We start from the raw sequence: 22407 nt of genomic DNA on the forward strand, positions 1-22407 counted from the left end.
GATCCCTGAAATGTTGCAATCTTTAAATCAAACGTTAAAATCATTTCCTATCAGAATGAAAATGATTAGTTTTGGCCAAAATAAAAGGTGGGGTGGCTATTATGGGGGGGTGGGGTGGGGTGGGGGTGGTGGGTGGGTAGTAGGTGTAGAAACTGCACTTTAATTTACATAGTGCCTTTTAAGATAATAAATATATCTGTGCTATCACCGGCAGTGGCCCTAGGAGTATTCAGTGATCCATTTTGAGGTAGGCTTGCAGGATTGCTTGAATACCGAGGTGAATCGAGAGTTTAATGTAATCTCTCTTGCGCCCGTTCTGTAGCCACTGGACGCTGAGGCAACATCGTCAATCCCGTTAGAAATTACGGTGCAGAATGAGGTCCCACTGACCGGGAATTCCGGCACAAGGCAAACTGCTTTGGTAATAATTAACGTGCAGGACATAGATGAAGGTCCAGAATTTGATCCGGCCGTCAAACAGCTCTGGACGAAGGAGAACGTGGACATCGGGACGGTTCTGGGGTCTTATACGGCACGAGACCCCGAGACCAAGAGCAGCCACGGCATCAGGTAGGACCATCGCTTATTTCAAGTAGAAGAAGAAAGCACTTGTGCAAAAATAACATATAGTGCCTTGCAAGAACTCTGGATGCCCCAAAGCACTTTGCAGTCAATGCAGTAATTCTTTCCAGCGTAGTCATGTTGTTACGTAATAGGAAATGTAACAGCCAATTTGTACACAGCAAGCTCCCACGAACGGCAATATGGAAGTGTACTCATAGACAGAAGGCATCTTGTTTAGGTCACCAGAATGATGCAAAAAAAAAAAGGCGTTATACATCAGGAAAGATTCGAATAGGCTGAAACTCTTCTCTGGGAAAGTGAAGACTGCAGGTTGACCTGATAAGAGGTTATAGGATAGTTAAAAGCACAGAAAGAGGCCATTTGGCCTATCATGTCCATGTAGACACTTTGCATGAGGAAATCAGCTAGTCCCACTCCCCAGTCCTTTCCTTGTAGCCACGAGTTTGTTTTTTTTTGCCTTTTGCCTTTTAGGTGTTTATCCAAATCCTTCTTTAAAATCCACGATTGAATTTGCCTCCACCACCTCCTCAAGCAGTGCGTTCCAGATTCTAATCACTTGTTTTGTTTTTTAAAAACATGTTTTTTTTTCTTCCTCGTATCGCTCTGGCATAAGGTAAATGGCGATGTCCTCAAACTCTCAACCCTTCTATGTTCAAGGTTATGAAAAGAGTTTGTTAGGGTAGACACAGAGAAGATGTTTCCACTTCCAGGTGAGGCAAGGGCCGTAAATATAAGATAGTCACTAATAAATCTGAGGAAGGGAATTCGGGAGGAACTTCTTTAACCAGAGGGTGGTTAGAACGTGGACCTCACTGCCACAGGTGGTGTAGTAAAATCATAGATGCCCATTCAAATGGGACAGTACGCTTTTAACTGAACATCCCTCATGACCTGGATTATGAAGGCAAGAAGCTAACTTCTGAAATTATTATATTTCTTGTTTGACTATCCAGCTACAGGGAGCTAAGTGATCCGGCGGATTGGGTTTCCATTGATCCAAAAACTGGCAGGATCAAGAATACTGCTGTGATGGACAGAGAATCTGAATTTGTAAAAAATAATAAGTACAATGTTACAGTGCTGGCCATAGAAGACAGTAAGTACAAATTTGCATTTTTTAAAATCTGTAATTCATAGACTGAAAAATAATATGCGGACTGGATAGATTTGTTTGCATTTTCTGAAATAAATAAGAGGCAGGCGAGAAGCTGATTGCCTATGTGCTCAGCGGCACCTCTCCACCAGAAGGGCGAATACTTTGCTCCTTTTTTTTAACTGTACACACAGCCCACTCACTGTATGTTTCTCAGACTCGACACCACCAAGGCTGGGTCAGGGTGCACAGGCATTAAATAGTGCAGTCACGCGCCCCCTCTCTCTCTCTCTCTCTCTCACGTGCCCTCTCTCGCGCGTGCCTGGTGATGTGTGAAAATGATCATCTTCTTCGTTTCGTGCAACTCCAAAACATTTGAGATTTTCTAAGTAATTTAAAGTTTTTTTTTGCAATACGGTGTCATTTTGGTCTGTTTTTTTTTGTTCTGTTTCATAAGGAGTCCCTGCAAAGACGGGAACTGGAACTGTGGTCATAAACCTGGACGACGTCAATGACAATATTCCGATAATTAGCAATGATCACTTCTACATTTGTGAGAATGGATTCCGCCAATTTGTGAATGTGTCCGCCGAGGATCTTGATGTAACACCTAATTCAGCGCCGTTTAGGTTTCTACTACCAGATAACCCACCAGATATTAAAAGAAAATGGTCGATCTCCAAGCAAATGGGTATAGTTTTTAAAAAAAATAAATCTTCATTACTTTGGTTGTATACTTCTGTAGAGTTTGATATCTCGGTTATGTGAACCGTGGACATCAACAAATGCCACTTTGCGCAATTACGCATCGAAGGAAGATCTGTGAATCTCATGTTCTTTTGATATGATACTTGACGTGAGAGGCCACAGAATCAATAATGCCATAGTTACTGATAAGTTCTGGATAGTGTTGATGTACATACAAGTTGTGAGTATGAGGTGGACGGATTTTTTTTGTAGTTGTTATTTAGAACTTGCCTTTACCAATCTTGTCTCTTTTGAAAGCTCAGTGCATTTGGATGTGGTGGCTGATGAACAAATTGGCCTTAGTTTGCAAGGTAGAGGATCAATAGATCATGTGAAGCAAAACTCCAGGTTGACAGTTGAACACAACTTTTTCTGCTTGTGTTGAGTGCTGTTCACACGGCATTCATTATGAGTGATTTTGCACCTTTTTAAAAATCTGCATACTTTAGTGGGCTTCCTATTTTAGTTAAAAACAAAAAACTGCGGATGCTGGAAATCCAAAACAAAAACAAAATTACCTGGGAAAACTCAGCAGGTCTGACAGCATCGGCGGAGAAGAACAAAGCCGACATTTCGAGTCCTCATGACCCTTAATTCTGTTTTTGTTTTCATATTTTAGTTCCTAGTATATTATATAGTGTATCAGGAGTTCTACGTAAAAAATTTTTTAAATGACTCTTGAAAGACATAAAAGCACAGCGTTGTACTCTACGTTTGCAGCCTGGAAGAAATTGGATTGTTTCACTGCCTATTACATTAAAATGTAAGTTTGATTTGCTACCCACCCCCCCCCAGCTCATCACAATATCCTGTCTTCTAGGATCCTACGCCTATATAAAACCAGTCGATAAACTTCCTCCTGGTTATTATGAGGTTCCCATCATGGTTCAGGATCAGCAGCACCAGGGAAAAGAACAAACCTTGAAGGTTATGATCTGCGACTGCCCGAACAATGTAAATTGTGCAGGAAGACTTGCATCTGGAAGGGCTGTCCTTGGTGGATTGGGAATCCTTGTATTGTCGTTGGCTGTGTTGTTACTGCTTTGTAAGTTTCGTGATCTTCTGTTTTAAAAGTTCCAATAGTAAAAGCTCATAGAGCTAAGGAGGTGGGGTGGGGGGTGGGGGGGGGCGGAAATACAAGTTTCCTGATTTTTGTTCAGTGACAGTATAACTACTTAAGGTTGTACGCACAGAATAACTGTTAAGGTTTTTGAGTTGAGTCAACAATGAGAGGTGGTAGCACAGTGATGATGTCACTGGGCTAGTAATCCATTGACCCAGGCTACTACCCTGGGGACATGGGTTCAAATCCCACCATGGCAGCTGGTGGAATTTGAATTCAATTGATAAATTTAATTGATTAATAAAAAATCTGGAATGAAAGCTAGTCTCAGTAATGGTGCCATGAAACTACCATTGATTGTCGTAAAAACCCATCTGGTTCACTGATGCCCTTTTAGGAAAGGAAATCTGCCGTCCTTACACGACCTGGCCTACATGTGACTCCAGACCCACAGCCAAATATGATTAATTCTTAACTGTCCCTCTGAAATGACCAAGTCACTCAGTTCAAGGGCAACTAGGGATGGGCAACAAATGCTGGCCTTGCCAGCAGTGCCCACATCCCATGAAAGAATGAGAAAAAATACTTTGTAGTGTTGGTTTATCTACACATCTGTTTCATCGAACCTACAGCACACAAGGCCTCACTTCGTCTATGCTGGTGTTTATGTTTCTCATGAGCATCTTGCTGTATCATCACCTCCTTCTATTCATTTCTTCCTCAGTACTTGTCTAGAATCGCCTGAAATGCATCTATGCTATTTGCCTCAACTTCTCCATGTCATAGCAAGTTCCACACTCTCACTGCTCCCTGGGCTTCTACTGAATTCACTGTTTGATTTTCATTTCAGCCTTATATTTATGGTCCTGAGTTCTGGTCTCTCCCACACGTCGAAATATTATCCCTCATCACTGCTGTAAAACTTTCTTCCATAATCTTAACCTCTATCAGATTACCCTTCCACCAAATGACTGACATTTGTGATGAGTATACTCCTCTGTTTTGGTATAGCCCTGTGAATATTTTTCCTCTTCTCTGCTATTTATATTTGTGTCCATTACCTTAGCCAATTATACTCCCATTCTATGTTTATTAATGTCTTCCTGTCTTTTGTTGCATTTTATTTTATAAGCAGCTCCCAATTTGGTGTCGTCTGCAAATTTTAGAAATTGAACTGCCAATTCCCAAGTTCAAATTGTGTAGAGCTGTGGTCCCAGATTTGTATTATCAATGGGTTGTTCATTCCCTCTTCTCGTATTGTATAAAGCACCATAAATCTTCAATAAGTTCAGATAGGATGAGCTTCGTGACTTTGTGCAAAAGCAGAATACTGTGGATGTTGGAGATCCAAAATAAAAACAGAAAATGCTCAAACGATTCAGCAGGTCAGACAGCACCTCTGTGGAGAGAGACAGAATTAACATTTCAGGTTAACTCTGTGTGTCTCTCTCTCTCCTTTCATCAGAATTAGTGGATCTATAGTTAATTCAAGCATGCTGCCAACTTTTGGTTTAACGAACTTCATGCACTTGACAAAATATTCAGCTTTTATAATCCTCCGTTAAATTGTTTGGCTGGCAAAGTTCAACATGTTCAAGTGCATAATAACCTTGTCTCATGTTCTCAACAGGCTTACTCCTGGCAGGAGTTGTGTTGTATTGTGGAGGTGACCAAAAGAAGAAACCTCCGTTACATCCCGATACTCAATATCACCAAAGCCTCATTGTCTCTAACGAAGAGGGTGGTGGTCAAAAAGATAAGGTGGGTTACCTCAGATCTGGGCTTCTGCTCTCTGCATCTCTCGTGAACTACAGCATTAGCTCAGTAGGTAGAAATCTCGCCTCTTTTGGCAGAAGATTGTGGTTCAAAACCAGAGACTGACTTGGCCATTCATCACATTGGTGTTTGCGGAAGCTTCCTGTATACAAATTGGCTGCCGCTGCGTATCCTACGTTATAAACAGTTACTAGGCTTGTTGGCTTAAAGCACCCTGGGATTCCTTGAGGGCTTTAATAGCGCTGTACATAAATGCAAGTACTCTCTTGGAATTCTCAGACCTTAACTGTGCTGTAGCTAAAATGGGAATAAAATTAAGGCGAGATGTAGCAGGGGAGCTGCTGACCCGCTATGGCCCCAGTGCCGAGATCCACCCCAATGGGATTACAGTTTTCTTGCACTTCAACTTTTTTTCCCAGTTGTTTGAATGCTGCGGATCCAGGTTCCATAGAGGAACCCTCCCAGCTATGTGGCATTCCAACAGCCATATTTACCTGTCTTTGGTTCAGTGTCACTTATATTTATAATGTGAAGTGCAGTTGGTTGTTATTACTTAATCAAGGTGATTCATGGATTTTTATTGACGCAGTTCCTTAATTGCTGTGCTCCCATTTTCCCAGAACCTTGATGCCCTGGATATCCCGCTGTCTCAGAAAGAAAACTTTGCATCTCTAAGCGACCAGCATCTCAGCAACCAGCATCTCAGCAACCAGCATCTCAGCAACCTGCATCTCAGCAACCAGCATCTCAGCAACCAGCATCTCAGCAACCAGCATCTCAGCAACCAAGAAACAAACTTTGGAAGAGGACATTATCCCTCTGTCAGTTATGCAGACGGAGTGAAAGGAATGAATAGTGGGACAATGATGACAACTGATGAACTGATGAATTTAAACGGTGGAGGGAATTATAGCGAAACAATGAATGTGCATCATACACTGCTTTCCCAGAGCAGCATGGGGAATGCAAACTTGATCATGGTAGAAGATAATACGCTGAGTTGCAGAAACAGTCACAGCCTGATGGACCTCCTGCGATCACGTGTTGATCAGGTAAATGTTGGTCTTGCTTTGAAATTGAGCTGTAACGCTTTGTGCCTGTAACTTTTTCAAGGGATTAAATCCAAGGTATTTGAAGCAATACATGCATGTTTTTAATGGAGTGGGGGAGAAAGTTTGAAGTGATCTAGAATGAATCGTGGAAGGATGCAGCATGGAGGGAGGCCGTTTTTGATCCTTGGCGCCTGTGCAGGTTCTTTGAAAGGACAACCCAGTTGGTCCCATTCTCCTCCCCCCCTCCAACCCACCCCCCCAACCCCCCACAATTCCACCACCACTTTCCCCGTAGCCCTGCAAGTATTCTCCCCTTCGCTATTTATCCAATTCCCCTCTTTAAAAAATTGTGGTTGAATCTATTCCAGATCACCACAAATCACTGTGTGAAGTAAAAATTCCTCCTCGTCTCCCATCTGGTTCTTTTTATTTCACTAATTACCTTTTAGAAAATGAGGTTTAAGAGGCAGCTTGACAAATACGTGAATAGGATGGGAATAGAGGGATACGGACCCCGGAAGTGCAAAAAATATTTTAGTTGACGGGCAATATGATCGGCGCAGGCTTGGAGGGCCGAAGGGCCTGTTCCTGTGCTGTACTTTTTCTTTGTTCTTTGTTTACTTGGTAAGTAATGCTTGTTTCTTCAATCTGCGAAAAATGATATCATTTAGGCACTCCAAAACAGAAAGGTGCTTTCAGTTTGAAGTTGAAATGAATGTGTTTTGCTGTTGATGCTGAAAGGCTTACGGATTTCTAACTTGACATTTGATTTGCTTAAGGTGTATGAAGAAGAGGATCTGCAAGACCAGGTGATCCCCAGTGATTATGTGTACGACTGTCGATATGAGGGAGTTGAGTCAGTTAATGGGTCTGTTGGCTGCTGCAGTGATGTGAGAGAAAATATGGGATTGGAGCACTACAGCAGTTTGGGACCCAAACATGGGACCTTGACTAACATTTCGTTAAATAGATAACAACCATGACCGAGCTTCAAAAACCACCTTTTTTTTAATATCTTGTGGAAGGTATTTTGGAAATTCTGCAAAGGTGCAATGTTTCATTTGGAAAGTTTCAAAGGCAGTTGTTGACTTGCCCTCTTTCTCATGCCTTAACTGCATTCAGCAGATATCAGACTGCCCAGATAGTATAAATCTTCCAACGAACACCCTTTGATTTTATGGTTGAATGATTCATTAAGATGCTGGTTACATTTAACTTGAATATATTTTTTAAAAATATATATACTTCTTAAAAGCTATTAAACTGTTTTAAAATGTTCCTATTGATTCTTGGTTGGGATATGTATACGAGGTGAAATACAAATAGCATTACCTTGCCATCCTTGCCAATTGGAGCTTTAAACCTGGACTTGAGTTGGCTACACTCAAAACAGGTACATTTCTGAAATTACAGGTCCTGCTGTGTCCTTAATGCTGGTAGTTTAACACTTCCCATGTTATACCGGTTTTAAATCACCCAAATGATTTTAACTAGTTTGTCACCCCAATTATTATTATTTTTTTTTGTGCACGTTCTATCAACAGAAGTTAGGAACAACTTAGCAAAGTTAGCCAAACTTGGCCTGAATTCCAGTACAATTCTCTAGTTGTGGAGAGGGTGAGGGCGAAACTGGATCAGCAAGGGATTTCTGCTCCTGATAGATCACTATCAAGCCTTGCTGGAAAATTGTGCGTATAAATGCTGAGTGAGGGTATAGCACAGTTAGACTCTATATTCAACGAGCTCCTGAGGCTCCCCGTCTAAACGCATCAGAAGATTGGAATGAGAACTTGAATAAAGTATCCAAGGGCTACAGAGCATGTGGGAGCATGTCCGGATGAGCTGGAACTTTTTTGATGGGGGTGGAATTTATGGGAATTTAATGCTGCTTCCTGTTCTACCTGTAGGACTTTGTGTAACATATACCTGGCCTGCCTGCCTTTTTACTTCTTGGCATGTGGGGGGCACCAAGCCCATCATTGGTTGCTCTAAGAAGGTGGTGCTGGGCTGCCACCTTGAACTGCTGCCATAGTTTTGTACTAGCAGGATCCAGGTAGACCCTTGTCTCTGGCTTGTAAAACATATTCATGTTTGGTATTGCGATGCTTTGTCACTTTTATGTTTAAGTTTTTCTTTTCATGGAAGTTTGGTAGTTGTACTTTAATTTCTCAGGAATGGTACAACCAAACCTCTCTTCCCACTTTATTTTATTTCACTTCCCTTTCTTCAAGACACCCGTTAAAACCTACCTCTTTGATCAAGCTTTTGGGCATCTGGCCTAACATCTCCTCGTGAAGTGGTGCTAAAATTTGTTTGGTTATATTCCCCGCTGAAGCACCTAGGACCATTTTACTATGTTAAGAGGTGCTATATAAATGCTAGTTGTTGTAATTGAGGTTCAACAACCAACAGGAGACTTGCCACCTAAATAAAACGAGTGCTTTGAATAGCATGATACTTAATCACTGAACAGTGTGCATTCCCTCAGTGTTTGGGTAATATTCAATAAGAGCTGTGGCTTGATTGGGAGGAGCTGTCAACTTATCTTCATTGCGTATGGAAATGTGCAGAATCTTGTCTTCCTTTTGAGAGAAACCTCTCCCTGAGGCTTAGCTTCATCAGGTTTTGGTAAATTTAGTGAGCTCCCATGCTCCAACAAGGGCGAGTAGGCAGAAATGGGTCTTCAGATTCTATTGCAATGCTCCCTTAAAGGATGCAGATTTAAGTTATAGACATCTTGTGGATTTCTACTGTAGCTATAAATAATATCTGCGGTGGGGTGCAGTGTCAAAACTTACCCATTTATGTTTCATTTACTGTAATGCTTCAAGTGTATTTGTGTATTATTGTTAACCTACAGGAATAAGAGAATGTGGCCTTCCATGGCTATATTGGTGTAAATATCCACAAGTAATTTTAAATGCTGTAAAGTTATCCTGTCCTTTTAGGTAATATTACATTTTGTGATGTCTTTTGTAGTGTCATAATTTTCGCAGGTATTGAACCAAAGTTGTACTAAATTGCTAGGTATTTCACAAACTGTCAAACTTCCTCTGGGAGCTCTGGATTTAACAATGAGTTACCCCAATGCTACGTTCGCTCAGAATGGAGATTATTGTGATGTAATAGGAGATGTCTGACTTTTTTTTTATATATCTGTCAGTGTAAAATAAAATTGATGTTGTACAGAAAGGGATGAGACTACGTGTTTGTTTGGAAGAGCATGTTGAATTTGATGGAGTGTATTTTTACACAAATTTTTAAATATACGAAGCCAAACTAATTTTAATGCTATACAATATTTTCAGGATTGACCATATGCATAATTAACTTTGTTTTTTTTTCTGTTCCTGCTATCTGCAACTTAATTAATTTTCAGCCACACTAATAAATTTACTTTGATTCGGACAAGACTGAACCAATTAACTCAAAAGCAGGACTCTTTGAACAGTAAATTTTACAGAAGTTTATGAAAGGGAAAAAAGGTACACTTTAAGATAATGACACTTTGCAACTTCTGGGTGTTCAGTCCATTTGAAACATAACATAACATAACCCACAAGGAACTCCTTTGAGACAACTTCTTGGAATCTTCAGTATTTAGCGAGCAAAGGAGCCTCTTGGAACCTCTGCTTTTAACCCTTGACTGACCATCACCTTGTGTCAGTCAGGCTACATTCAATTTAATAATCGCTCCTTGCTGTTGCTAATTGAATTGGTTCCCAATTACTACCGCCACCTGTGCTCATTATCTCAGTCGAGAAAACAATGGGGTTATATCACTCCATCCTTCTATCCGATCTTGCACAATTTCACTATTCTTCTTAAAGTTTCAATAAGTATGTCATAAAGCCCAATTCTTTAAAGGCCACAGTGCACTTTGCTTATCAGAGTTTGAAGGTTTCACTGCTAGCACAGCCTATCTGAACCTGGCTTTCTCATACCGACACACGAACTGCGTTTAAACTTTCAAAAATAAAAATCCAGCCTTACTAAAATTATTATTAATTCACTATAGATTCATTAATTGTAACTCAATTACGAATTACTACTTGTTCAATCATCTGTTTCTGACTGCTGACCATCTGAATGCAGTAATTTGATGAATACTAAGTGGTTTCTTTGGCTCTGCTTGTGTCAAAATGGTTTCCTTGACCTTGTTAGTTGTTACAATGGGCAGAATTTTCTGCCTACCGGGCGGGTGGGCCCGACCCCCGCCAGAGAAGCGGGCCACAACGCTATTTTACATGGGTGGGCCAATTAAGGCCCGCCCAGCGTGATGTCCAGTGGGAAGTGCTATGTGCGGGTGGGGGGAATCCCTAAAAGCGAGAGTGCGCTCTTTCGCGCATGCACACTAAAGAGCGCACATCTCCTTGAGGCTAAGTGCAGCCTCAGGGAGATCGCTTCCACATTGAAAAATATTAAAAGTAGAGAAAAAAAAATCCCCTAACATCTCCACCTCATGTGACAATGTCACATGAGATGGGACATGTTCATGATTTACATAACTTTATTAAAATTTTTAAAACCCTGCATGAAGCCTCATCCTGCCGCTGGATGAGGCTTCATGTTTTCTCTATTGGCCGCCGGGGCTCCTGGCCTGCCCGCCAACCTTAAGGTTGGACGGGCAGGTCCTTCTAATTGTTTAAATGATCCTGTCAATGGCCTCAATTGGCCATTGACAGGTCGGCGGGCCTGCAGATGATTTTGCTGCGCCCCCGCCTTCCTGAAAATTTAAATGGGGCGGGATGGCATCGGGGGCTCCGCCCGATGTCATCCCCCGTCATTTTATGCGTCGGCGAGCGGGCCCCGCCCCCTGCTCGCCGACGGCAAAATTCTCCCCCATGGGTGCAATATAAAAATGGTGAAGTTAGTCTAAAACTAACCACCAGGCCTAATTCCACGAAAATCAACTAAACCATAATTTCTCCTTTGAAATAATTTTCTACAACTGCACACCCCAAGTGGCTGCAGTTAGTTGATACTTAGACTTATAAGGCAAACTTGAAAAGCAAATCTCAAATCTATTATTCAAACAGTGTAGAAATAAATGAGTCAGCTTCTAATTGGGTTGGATGACAAGTGGGATGCCATAAGAATCAATATTTGAGCCTGAGCTATTTACAATCTTCATCAATGACTTGGGTAAGGGATCAAGTATAATGTACCCAAGTTTGCTGATGGTACGAAGTTAGCTGGGTAAGTAAACTGAGAGGAGGCTGCAAAGGAGTGTAGACAGGTTAAACGAATAGCCAAGAATGTGTCAGATGGGATATAATGTGGGAGAATGTGAAATTTTCTATTTTGGTAGGAAAAATATTTTTTAAATGTTGAGACTGAGAAATGTTGGTATTTGGGGGGATCTGGGTCTCTCGAACACGAAATACAACATTTAACATCCAGGTGCGGCAACCAATTGAGATAAGAAAAGGGATGAGAGTATAAGAGTAATCACAATTATACTGAACTTTGTAATTTAGTAAGCAACTACCTGTATTTGTATAACAGCTTCAACATGGTAACATGTCTCGAGGCACTTCACAAACAGTTTGACATTGAGCCGCATTAGCACATAATAGAAAAGGTGGTCAAAAGCTTGGTCCAAGAGGTAGGTTCTTTTAAAGAGTATTTTTAAAAGGGAGAGAGGCTGAGAGGTTTAGGGAGGAATTCTGGAGTTTTGGACCTGGACAGCAATGGTGGAATGATCAAAATATGGGATGCACAAGAGGTCAGAATTGGAAGTCCCCAAGAATGTGGCCTTTGAAGCTCTTAGGCTGACCCTGGACTCCAGGAAACTATCATCTCTGGCTGTTTATGATGCACATCCAAAACCACTTAACATCAACAATAAAACTAGCGCAGCTAACGCATAATAATCAATAACCATCTTCCCCTTTTTGCTCTTGACCACCACTGGAGTACGGCGTTGAGATAGAGGATCAGCCATAATCATATTGAATGGTGGAGCAGGCTCGAAGGGCTGAATGACCTCCTCCTATTTTCTATGTTCTGTTTCACTTGGCCTGTTCCAAACAGTCGCCCTCCAGAGGCCATGGCAGTCAGTTGTTAGTATCATTGTCCACCATCTTCATATTTTGCACTGTCCTTGTTGTGGAGGTGAGCATCCAGCAGGTGTTATGTACAGGGCATTGCTGAGGCCATGTAGAAGCAACAGGACAGAAGGTGCCCATTCAGCTCATCATGTCTGTGCTAGCTCCCTGAAGGAGAAAATGACAAGCGACCACTCCCCAACCTCCCCACATCCTTGCATGTCCCTTTTTAGATATTTAGAAAATCTAGGGTACTGTATACAATTTTGGCCTCCTTATTCAAGAAAGGATATAAATACTTTAGAAGCAGCTCAAAGAAGGTTCACTTGACTGATTCACTGGATGGAGGGGCTAACTTATGAGAAAAGGTTGCACAGGCTGGGCCAGTATCCATTTGCGTTTAGAAGGACGAGGTGTGATTTTATTAAAACATAAAAGATCCTGAGGAGACTTGACAAGGTTGATGCTGAAAGGGTGGTTGTGGGAGGGACTAGAACTAGATAAGAACATAAGAACTAGGAGCAGGAGTGGGCAATTCAGCCCCTTAAGCCTGCCCCGCCATTCAATATGCTCATGGCTGATCTCATTTTGGCAATCATCAACAGACAGCCTCACTTCTGACTTTATAAGACAATTTAAAAATAAGAGGTCTACCATTTAAGAGGGAGATGAAAATAAATTTTCTCTTTGAGGGTCATGAAACTCTGGAACTCTCGCAGAGAGTGGTGGAGGCCGGGTCAGTGAATATTTTTAAGGCAGAGATAGATAGATTCTTGACTGAAAAGGGAGTCAAAGGTTATCGAGGGTAGGTGAGAATGTGGAGTTGAGGCCACAGTCAGATCAGACATATTGAATGGCAGAGCTGGCTTGAGGGGCTGAATGGCCTACTCCTGCTCCTAATTCATATGTATGTATGTATGACCCAGTGGCTAGTTCACTGTATGGAACATCTTTGGGTATACAGCCGTCATCCACCCAATGAATGTGGCTGAGCCAACACAGGCATCATGGGCTTAGCAATGAGTGTATGTGAATGGAATTAGCATGCTCCAGGGCCTCTGAGTTGGTGACCTTGTCCTGCCAAGAGATGCCAATGATAACGTCTGAGACAGTGAAGGTGGAACAGTCGGCCTTTTCTCTTGCCTAGCATGCGTTGTCCAGGTCTCACTAAAGTAGAGGGGTAGACCTCATTAAAGCCTTGGTTCAAACATGGCAAAAAGAGATGAACTCCTGAAGTGAGGTGAGAGTGACTGCCCTCGACATCAAGGCTGCATTTGACCGAGTGTGGCATCAAGGAGCTCTAGTAAAACTGGGGTCAATGGGAATCAGGGGGAAAACTCTCTGCTGGTTGGAGTCATACCCAGCACAAAGGAAGATGGTTGTGGTTGTTGGAGGTCAGTTATCTCAGCTCCAGGACATCACTGCAGGAGTTTTTCAGGACAGTGTCCTCTGACCAATCTTCTTCAGCTGTTTCATCAATGACCTTCCTTCCATCATAAGGTCAGAAGTGGAGATGTTCGGTGATGGGCTATGATGGGCTGAATGGCCTCCTTGTGCTGTAAATGTCTATATGCAATCATAGAGTCAATGTTCAGCACCATGTGTGATGACTCAGATACTGAAGCAGTCCATGACAAAATGCAGCAAGACCTGGACAATATCCCAACTTGGGCTGACAAGTGGCAAGTAACATTCATGCTACACAAGTGCCAGGCCATGACTATCTCCAAAAAGAGATAATCTAACTAGCGCCCCTTGACGTTCAATGGCATTACCATCGTTGAATCCCCCACTATTAACATCCTGGGGTTACCACTGACCAGAAACTGAACTGAAATGGACTAGCCATATTAATACTGTGGCTACAAGAGCAGGTCAGAGGCTAGGAATCCTGTGACAAGTAACTCATCTGACTCCCCCAAGCCTGTCCACCATCTGCAAGGCACAAGTCAGGAGTGTGATGGAATATTTCCCACTTGCCTGGATGAGTGCAGTACCCACAACACTCAAGAAGCTTGACACCATCTAGGACAAAGCAGTCCATTTGATTGGTACCACATCCACAAATATTCGCTCCCTCCACCACTGACGCACAGTAGCAGCAGTGTATGTCAACTACAAGATGCACTGCAGGAATTCACCAAGGCCCCTTAGACAGCACCTTCCAAACCCGCGACCACTACCATCTAGAGGGACAAGGGCAGCAGATATATGGGAACACCACCACCTGGAAGTTCCCCTCCGAGCCACCCACCATCCTGACTTGGAAATATATCGCTGTTCCTCCACTGTCGCTGGGTCAAAATCCTGCAACTCCCTCCCTAACAGCACTGTGGTTGTATCTACACCACATGGGCTGCAGCGGTTCAAGAAGACAGCTCACCACCACCTTCTCAAGGGCAACTCAGGATGGCCAATAAATGCTGGCCCAGCCAGCCAAGCCCACATCCCATGAATGAATAAAAAAGAACACTGAGGCGCAGGCTGGGTTGACTCACAACGTAGACTTTACAAGACAAACAGGGTCAACCAGAATATTTGCAATTCCTTCTGAGAAGAATGGCAATATTTTGATGAACGTCTGTATCAAACATTTATAACACCATTGTAATGTCTCTCAGGAAATTCAGTTGATAACAAAATAGAAAAGTTCCAATCCACGCAAATGTGTGGTTTCCATAGGTCAGTCACTTAAACTAACCACATACAACTGTCAATTACTCAAACATTTCCAGAGCAAAATCAGCCAGACAGCCAACTCACAGGCCTAATTTTCTGTTCATTAATCTTAATGCTTGGAAAACTACGGGCGTGCAGAAATGGGTCATGCCCAATTGCATTGAGTCTACTCTACAGAAACAGGCCATTCAGTTCAGCTGTGTTTATGCCCCACACAATCCTCCTCCCACTCTAATTCATCTCACCCCATCAACATATCCTTCAATCCCCTTCTCTTTCATGTGTTTATCTCGCTTGCCCTTAAATGCACCTCTGCCTTAGCTGTTAATGCTGTGTCCGTATTCTCTAGTCCTATTATTGTAGAGTAAAGAAGTAGAGTTAACTCTAATGATAGCTACTGAGCATGTGCATAATCTCAAGCGAGTACCTCCAGCTATGCCTTGGTCTTATTTAATGTTTGTAAATAGTGAGCATATGTCAGGAAGAGATATTAATATATATAATGTTATTGGAAATTATTTTTTTAAAATAGAAGTTTAGTCTGTATGTGTGTTAATTGGATTAAAGCCATTTAGCCTAGGTGCTTCAATGAATGGTAGTTTTGAGATGTAAACAGTAAGGTAAAGGGTGCATTTTCATTTTGTTGAATAAACCATTCAAAGGCTGGGGGTGAAATCTTGTACCTAGCTAGGAGACACCAAGCAATGTTTATATTACTAATAAAATTGACACCATGAAAGGGATTCAAAGGGTCTGGTGATGCAACGAAAATTTATATTCAAAGAGAAAGGCTGGGTCTAACAGAAAGGAGTTTGTGTGTGTGTGTGCAGGTCAGAGGCATGAGAGATCTAAGCCTGTAAGCCCTACCACTGTGTCTGCGAAGGACCAAATTGAAAGGAGCCTCATTTTTAATTTGCAAGGTGAAAAATGCTTTGCCTGTTGGTCTATTGGTTATTGTTGCCTTAGTGGAGATTAATTTGGGAATTTATTAAAAGTTATGATAGTAGTAATTTGTAGCCACGTGTATGTGTTTAATTTGTTGCAAATTAATAAATATCTCATTTAGTTTGATATAAAAACCTCTTGAGGACTGGTGGTCTTATTCCTGAATTTAGAGCTGCAACTTGAAACATACCAACTGAAAATAGAGGTTATGACAGTTGTTTAAAGTTTCTCTCTGGGGGGTTTTAAATAACTCAGCCTTTACAAACTGCTGTACCATAGCAAGATGTAAATAAGTGTTTTTGAACACTTGCCTCTGGCAGGATTCCTTCTAGAGTGAGAAGCCAAAAGCCCACAATAACAGAGTTATTACGTTTCAATTAAAATGATTCAAGGTAAGTAAACACACACAGTTCCTTGAGGCCCTCACTATATGTAACTGCTGTTCCTGCAAAACGATAACTGTTGTATTCCTTAACCAATGAAAATGTGTAATCTCTACTAAATGTGGAAAACACTCATTTTCTTAAGGACCTGGTTGCATTTTTATGGTTAGTTTTAGTCTTTTTATGTTTTTTAGGACATTTTGCTGATGCTGGGATAATTCATCTAATTTCCTGTTGCAATATATTATGAGCCGTCTGCTGGGATTCTGCTGTGTGGAAGTGTTTCGCTGGGTATGCGCATGTTATTAAAAATATGGGAAACACTCTCCCAGAGTAGAACAGAGTTGCGTTAGCAATGAACTCCCTAATGCTAACCTTATCAGAAACAAAGCTGAATTATAAGTGTAAGGAGAAAGCTTTGCAGGGGATCTCTGTTTCTTTGCCAAAATCGAGAGCATCAACATTGAGACCACAGCATCATAGAACGCCCGCTGGCTTAATTTTAGAGCAGGCAGTGTAATGTTCCTCCGTGCTCAGGCAGCCCAGTGATGCCGGAGGGTCAACCCGAGTGCCCGAAGTGAAGCACAGCTGACAGCTCCACTGTGAAGGCTGAAGAGCAGGAGTAGGCCATTCGGCCCCTCAAGCCTGCTCTGCCATTCAATAAGATCATGGCTGATTTGACCTTTATTTTGAAACTGTGCTCCCTAGTCCTAGATTCCCCCACAAGACCGTATCTACCTTATCAAGACTTTCAGAATCTTATATGTTTCAGTAAGGTCGCCACTCATTCTTTTAAACTCCAATGAGTGCAGGCCCAACCTGCTCAACCTCTCCCCATAAGGCAACCCCTTCACCCCAGAGATCACCCTAGTGGACCTGCCTTCAATGCAAGGACTTAAGTAAGGAGATCAAAACTGCACACAGTACTCTAGGTGCACCGTCACCAATGCAAGCATGCCCCTCCTTAAGTAAGGTGGTGAAAACCACACATTGTACTCTGGATGACACAAGATAGAGGTGTGATACTGAAGATGGGAGCATCAGCCAATCCCTCACGCTCAGTACTATCCAGTGGATCCATCTACAGGTGGATCACAGAGATTTGTGCACCTTTGCAGGCTGCAGATTGCCAAAGTGGTCCTCCGGAGTGAACGTGGGAACATGAATCTTATGGTGCTCTGACCTCCTGCTGTGCTCTCGCCTTCTGTGAAGCGACGAGCTGCACATAAAGCGGGGTGGGGGGGGGAACGCTACTGGCTATATTCAAACCCCTTCTAAAAATGGCTGCTAACGTGCCTCGGGCGTCGGTGGGGTGGTGTGTGGGGGGGGGAGAGAGGGGTAGAGCCGCCCTCTCCCTGAAGCCACCTGTGGGAAAAGCACGAGGAAGTGGGGAACACGTGAGGGAGCCAGCCCAATGCTTTTGTCCTCTAAATTTCCAAACTGTTTCTCCGAGGCTGGTAAAGTTCTGCCCTCTCTCTGATAGGCACACGGTGGAGTCACAGGCATGAGTCACTGCTTGTTATTCCGCTGAGGGCACACTGATACATTCCTCAAAACCACAAATAACACATACTAGGGTGTGGCTCCTTTTGCTTTACATTGTCAACAATAATTAGATCCTACCATCTGATACCATGCATGAAAGACTTCATTGTTGTTGGTGATGTTGAGCCCATGCCCTAGAATGAAGTGTCTGACAATCAAATGGAGCTGTATTATTTACTTTGCGTTCAACATTCCAAAAATAGAAATGTGTAAAAGCACCAGAAAACATTCCCACTTGATAAACTCTGCAAATGGAAAAGTAATTAGGAACATGGCCTCTGTCCCTCAGCCTGTAGGTTAGATCATGGCTGATCTGCACCATCGGTCCATTTATCTGCCCCGATTCTGCAAACCTTGAACACTGACTGAACAAAACTTATCAATCTCAGTTTTGAAAATTTCGGTTGACTTCCACCTTCAACAACTTTTTTGAGGAGAGATTTCCAGGTTTCCACGACCCTTTGATGAAGAGGTTCTTCCTGACAACGCCGCTGAGTGGCCTGACTCTCATTTTAAGGCTTTGCCCCTTGCTCTGGAATCCTCACACCAGACTAAATAGTTTATCTACCTTACTAAATCCTTTCATTATCTTAAACACCTCAAATCAGCGCTCAACCTTCTATATGCGAGGCTAGCCTATGAAACTTGATTTCCTTGCCTGCACACACTTTCTATCTTATCCCTGCTGTCATTCTAGTGAATCTGCCCTGCACCCTCTCCATGGCCAGTATATCTTGGCTGAGGTGTGGTTCCCAGAACTGACTGCAGTACCCCAGAAGGGATCTAACCAGAGCTCTGCGCAGGTGGACGAAAGCTTTGTCAAAGACAGGTCTTAAGGAGTGCCTTATAAGGAGGAACATAGGAGTAGGAAGAGGCCATTCAGGCCCTCTAGCCTATTCCACCATTCCACCATGCAGATGATACGAAACTTGGAAGCATTATAAACTGTGAGGAGGACAGTGTAGAACTTCAAAAGGACATAGACAAGTTGGTGGAGTGGACAGATGGGTGACAGATGAAGTTCAATGTGAAATGTGAGGTGATGCATTTTGGTAGATGAACATGGAGAGACAATATGAAGTAAGGGGTACAATTCTTAAGGGTGTGCAGGAGCAGCGGGACCTGGGTGTGTATGTGCATAGACCATTGAAGGTGGCAGGACAAGTGGAGAGAACAATTAATAAAACATACAGTATCCTGGGCTTTATTAATAGGGGCCTAGAGTACAAGAGCAAGGAAGTTATGCTGAATTTAATTAAGACACTTGTTAGATCTCAGCTGGAGTATTGTGTACAGTTCTGGGTGCCTCACGATAGGAAGGATGTGAACACATTGGAGAGAGTGCAGAAGAGGTTTACAAGTATGGCTCCAGGGATGAGAAACTTCAGTTGAAGATAGATTGACCAGGTTGGGACTGTTCTCTTTGGAGAGGAGAAGGCTAATAGATTTAATAGAGATGTTCAAAATCATAAGGGGGCTGGACAGAGTAGATAGGGAGAAACTGTTCCCACTCGTGAAAGGATCAGTAACGAGAGGGCACAGATTTAAAGTGATTTGCAAAAGAAGGAAGTGTGACGTGAGAAAGAACTTTTTCACACAGCGAGTGGTTCGGGTCTGGGATGCACTGCCTGGAAGTGTGGTGGAGGCAGGTTCAATCGGGGCATTCAAGAGGGCATTGGATGATTATTTAAATGGAAACAATGTGCAGGGGTGCCATCAGAATCATATCTCTCAAGGCTGAAGTTTCCTTTTACAAAATGGAAAGACCTGGCATGATCTGGATGCTAACCTGGGATTTTGTTTTAAAGAAGGTCATGAGTTGACCTTGGAACTGTCAACAAGCAGGCCGCTTCCAAGCCATCACCTGACCTACAGGGTACTTGAGAAGGAGTTTTGTTGTATAATAAATTAATCGTTCTGAGTTTTTGAAAGAAGCCTGGTTAGAGTCTCTTTCCCTCTGGGTGCTAGGGGTATAGGTAAACAATTGGCCATTGCGCTGAGCAAATTAAACATTTAAGTTAAAGGTTAAATGGCCTGTGGAGTAGTGGGGCTTGATAATTCATGCACTCCTCCCATCCCATAAGACCATAAGACATAGGAGCAGAAATTAGGCCATTCGGCCCATTGGGTCTGCCCCGCCAGTCAATCATGGCTGATAAGTTTCTCAACCCCATTCTCCCACCTTCTCCCCGTAACCTTTGATCCCCTTACCAATCAAGAACCTATCTATCCCAGTCATAACAGTACGGGGAAAAGGAAAAGGCAGGAGAATGGCACTCAGCCATAGGGCAGGATCTTCCCCTAGCCGGGCACGTCTGCCCGGCAACAGCCACGAGAGAGGGACAGCTGCCCGCGATCGGGCTCCGACCGAGATTTCACGGTTGGCTGACCAATTAAAGGCCGGCCGGCTGGCGGGAAATGCGCGCGAACAGCCTTGGCGCTGCTGGTGTGTAGGGGGCGGGAGGAGCGCGAGCGCTGAAGTCTGCGCGTGTGCGAGGGGGGAACGTGCACTGACAGCTCCCGGAAGGCACAGAGCCGCCTCAGGGAGCCGAAGAATTTTAAAAGGAAAAATAAATATTTAACAAATAATATAAACGTATCCCCACGTGTGACTCAGTCACATGAAGAGGGACATGTTAAGAATGATGTTAAAATTAAAAAAAAATTTATTTTTGTAGTAAACCCCGTTGGAAACCTGATCCCGCCCGTGGATGGGGTTTCGTTAAAAAGTGCAAAGGTCGCCTGGCCCATTCGCCCGCCCGCCAACTGAATGGCTGAGCGGGCAGTGAACAATACAAATGGATCGCTTGTTTAAGGGCCGTAGCGTGCCTCTTTAACGGTCGGCGGGCGCGCTGCTGCCTCTCGCTGCTGCGCCCGCCGACCCAAAGATCGCCAGAGTGCGCCATGACCTCGGGGACGCTCGCCCACACCCCCCCCCCACCGCGCACTGTTTCATTCCCGTTCGGGTCGGGCACACACGGCCGCCCGTGGGGCGAAAGATTCTGCCCCGCGGTGCTCATTTTGAGAGCCGGTGCAGGCGCGATGGGCTGAATGGCCCTTCTTCTGCACCGTTAACGCTCTTGTGATTCGGTGATTCAATGAGATCACGGCTGATCCGCACCCCGACTCCGCCAACCCTGGCCTTAGTTCGGTAACCCTTGGCCACCGTAGATCAGTCTCAGGTTTTACGTTATTAATTGAGCTAGCATCTGTTGCTTTGTGCGGGAGAGAGCTCTGCATACCCTCTGGGTGAAGAAATGTTTCCCAGCTGCTTCTCCTGAAAGGCCTGGCTCTGAGTTTAAGTTTATGACCCCTGTTGTCCTAGGCTGGCCGACCAGGAGAAAAACATCCTATCCACTCTATCAATCCTTTTAAAGATCTTACAACCCTCAACCAAATAACCCCCTGTTATGTTTTGCTACAGGGTCACTTTGCTCGTGAACGAGTTGCATGCTTATCTGTCAGCGTGTGAGTTGATTGCAACTTACGGCAGACGCAGAGATCAATATGCAATGAAGCACATGCCATTTATTTACACTAATAACAGAGCACTAACGTGATGTGTGCTTCTCCAGGCTAGACCCTATTCTAGACTAACATGAACATTGTTGCCCGCCCTACCCAGCTATTGGGTCTTACAGTCACGTGGTCAATCTGCTCACAGTCTCTTAAAGGTGTATTACACCTCAGATTGCCACACACCCTGAACCTTTTATATTTCAGGAATGAAAGGAGAGAGATAGAGAGCAAGAGTGAGAGAGAGGTGGAGGTGTTTAGGGAGGGATGTCCAGAGCTTAGGGCCTGAGCAGCTAAAGGCCTGGCTGTCTTTTGGAGATGCACAAAAGGCCAGAATCAGAGGAGTTCAGAGTTCACGGAAAGTTGTGGGTCTGGAAGAGGGCACAGCAACAAACTGATCGCACTGGTGAAAGACATAGCTCCTCCCATAGGGGAGGTGGTGGTTTAGGAGTATTGTCACCAGACTAGCAATCCAGAGTCCCGCCTTCACATTGAGGATACCCTCCATCGTGTTGTGTGGCACTACCACCGTGCTAAATGGGACAGATTTCGAACGGATCTAGCAACTCAAGACTGGGCATCCATGAGGCGCTGTGGGCCATCAGCAGCAGCAGAATTGTACTCAAACACAATCTGTAACCTCATGGCCCGGCATATCCCTGACTCTACCATTACCATCAAGCCAGGGGATCAATCCTGGCTCAATGAAGAGTGCAGGAGGGCATGCCAGGAGCAGCACCAGGCATACCTACAAATGAGGTGTCAACCTGGTGAAGCTATAACACAGGACTACTTGTGCACCAAACAGCTTAAGCAGCAAGTGATAGACAGAGCTAAGCAATCCCACAACCATCGGGTCAGATCTAAGCTCTGCAATCCTGCCACATCCAGTTGTGAATGGTGGTGGACAATTAAACAACTCAATGGAGGAGGAGGCTCCACAAATATCCCCATCCTCAATGATGGGGGAACC

General features: G+C 43.6%; 1 protein-coding gene across 2 annotated transcripts in view; it reads left to right on the forward strand.

The window, feature by feature from the left end:
* LOC144680031 (desmocollin-3-like) overlaps positions 1-8207 on the forward strand; it is a 34006-nt gene extending 25799 nt beyond the window's left edge. For both annotated transcript variants that reach the window (XM_078541127.1, XM_078541128.1), the window contains 8 exons: positions 323-570; positions 1539-1681; positions 2136-2369; positions 3246-3470; positions 5119-5249; positions 5885-5942; positions 6033-6316; positions 7096-8207. In XM_078541127.1, coding sequence (XP_078397253.1) covers positions 323-570; positions 1539-1681; positions 2136-2369; positions 3246-3470; positions 5119-5249; positions 5885-5942; positions 6033-6316; positions 7096-7290 — 1518 coding nt within the window. In that variant the 3' untranslated portion in view covers positions 7291-8207. The remainder of the gene's footprint in view (positions 1-322; positions 571-1538; positions 1682-2135; positions 2370-3245; positions 3471-5118; positions 5250-5884; positions 5943-6032; positions 6317-7095) is intronic.
* The last annotated feature ends 14200 nt before the right edge of the window (positions 8208-22407 follow it).

The sequence above is a fragment of the Cetorhinus maximus genome, chromosome 4, assembly GCF_964194155.1.
Source record: "Cetorhinus maximus chromosome 4, sCetMax3.hap1.1, whole genome shotgun sequence".
In the NCBI taxonomy this organism is placed as follows: domain Eukaryota; kingdom Metazoa; phylum Chordata; class Chondrichthyes; order Lamniformes; family Cetorhinidae; genus Cetorhinus; species Cetorhinus maximus.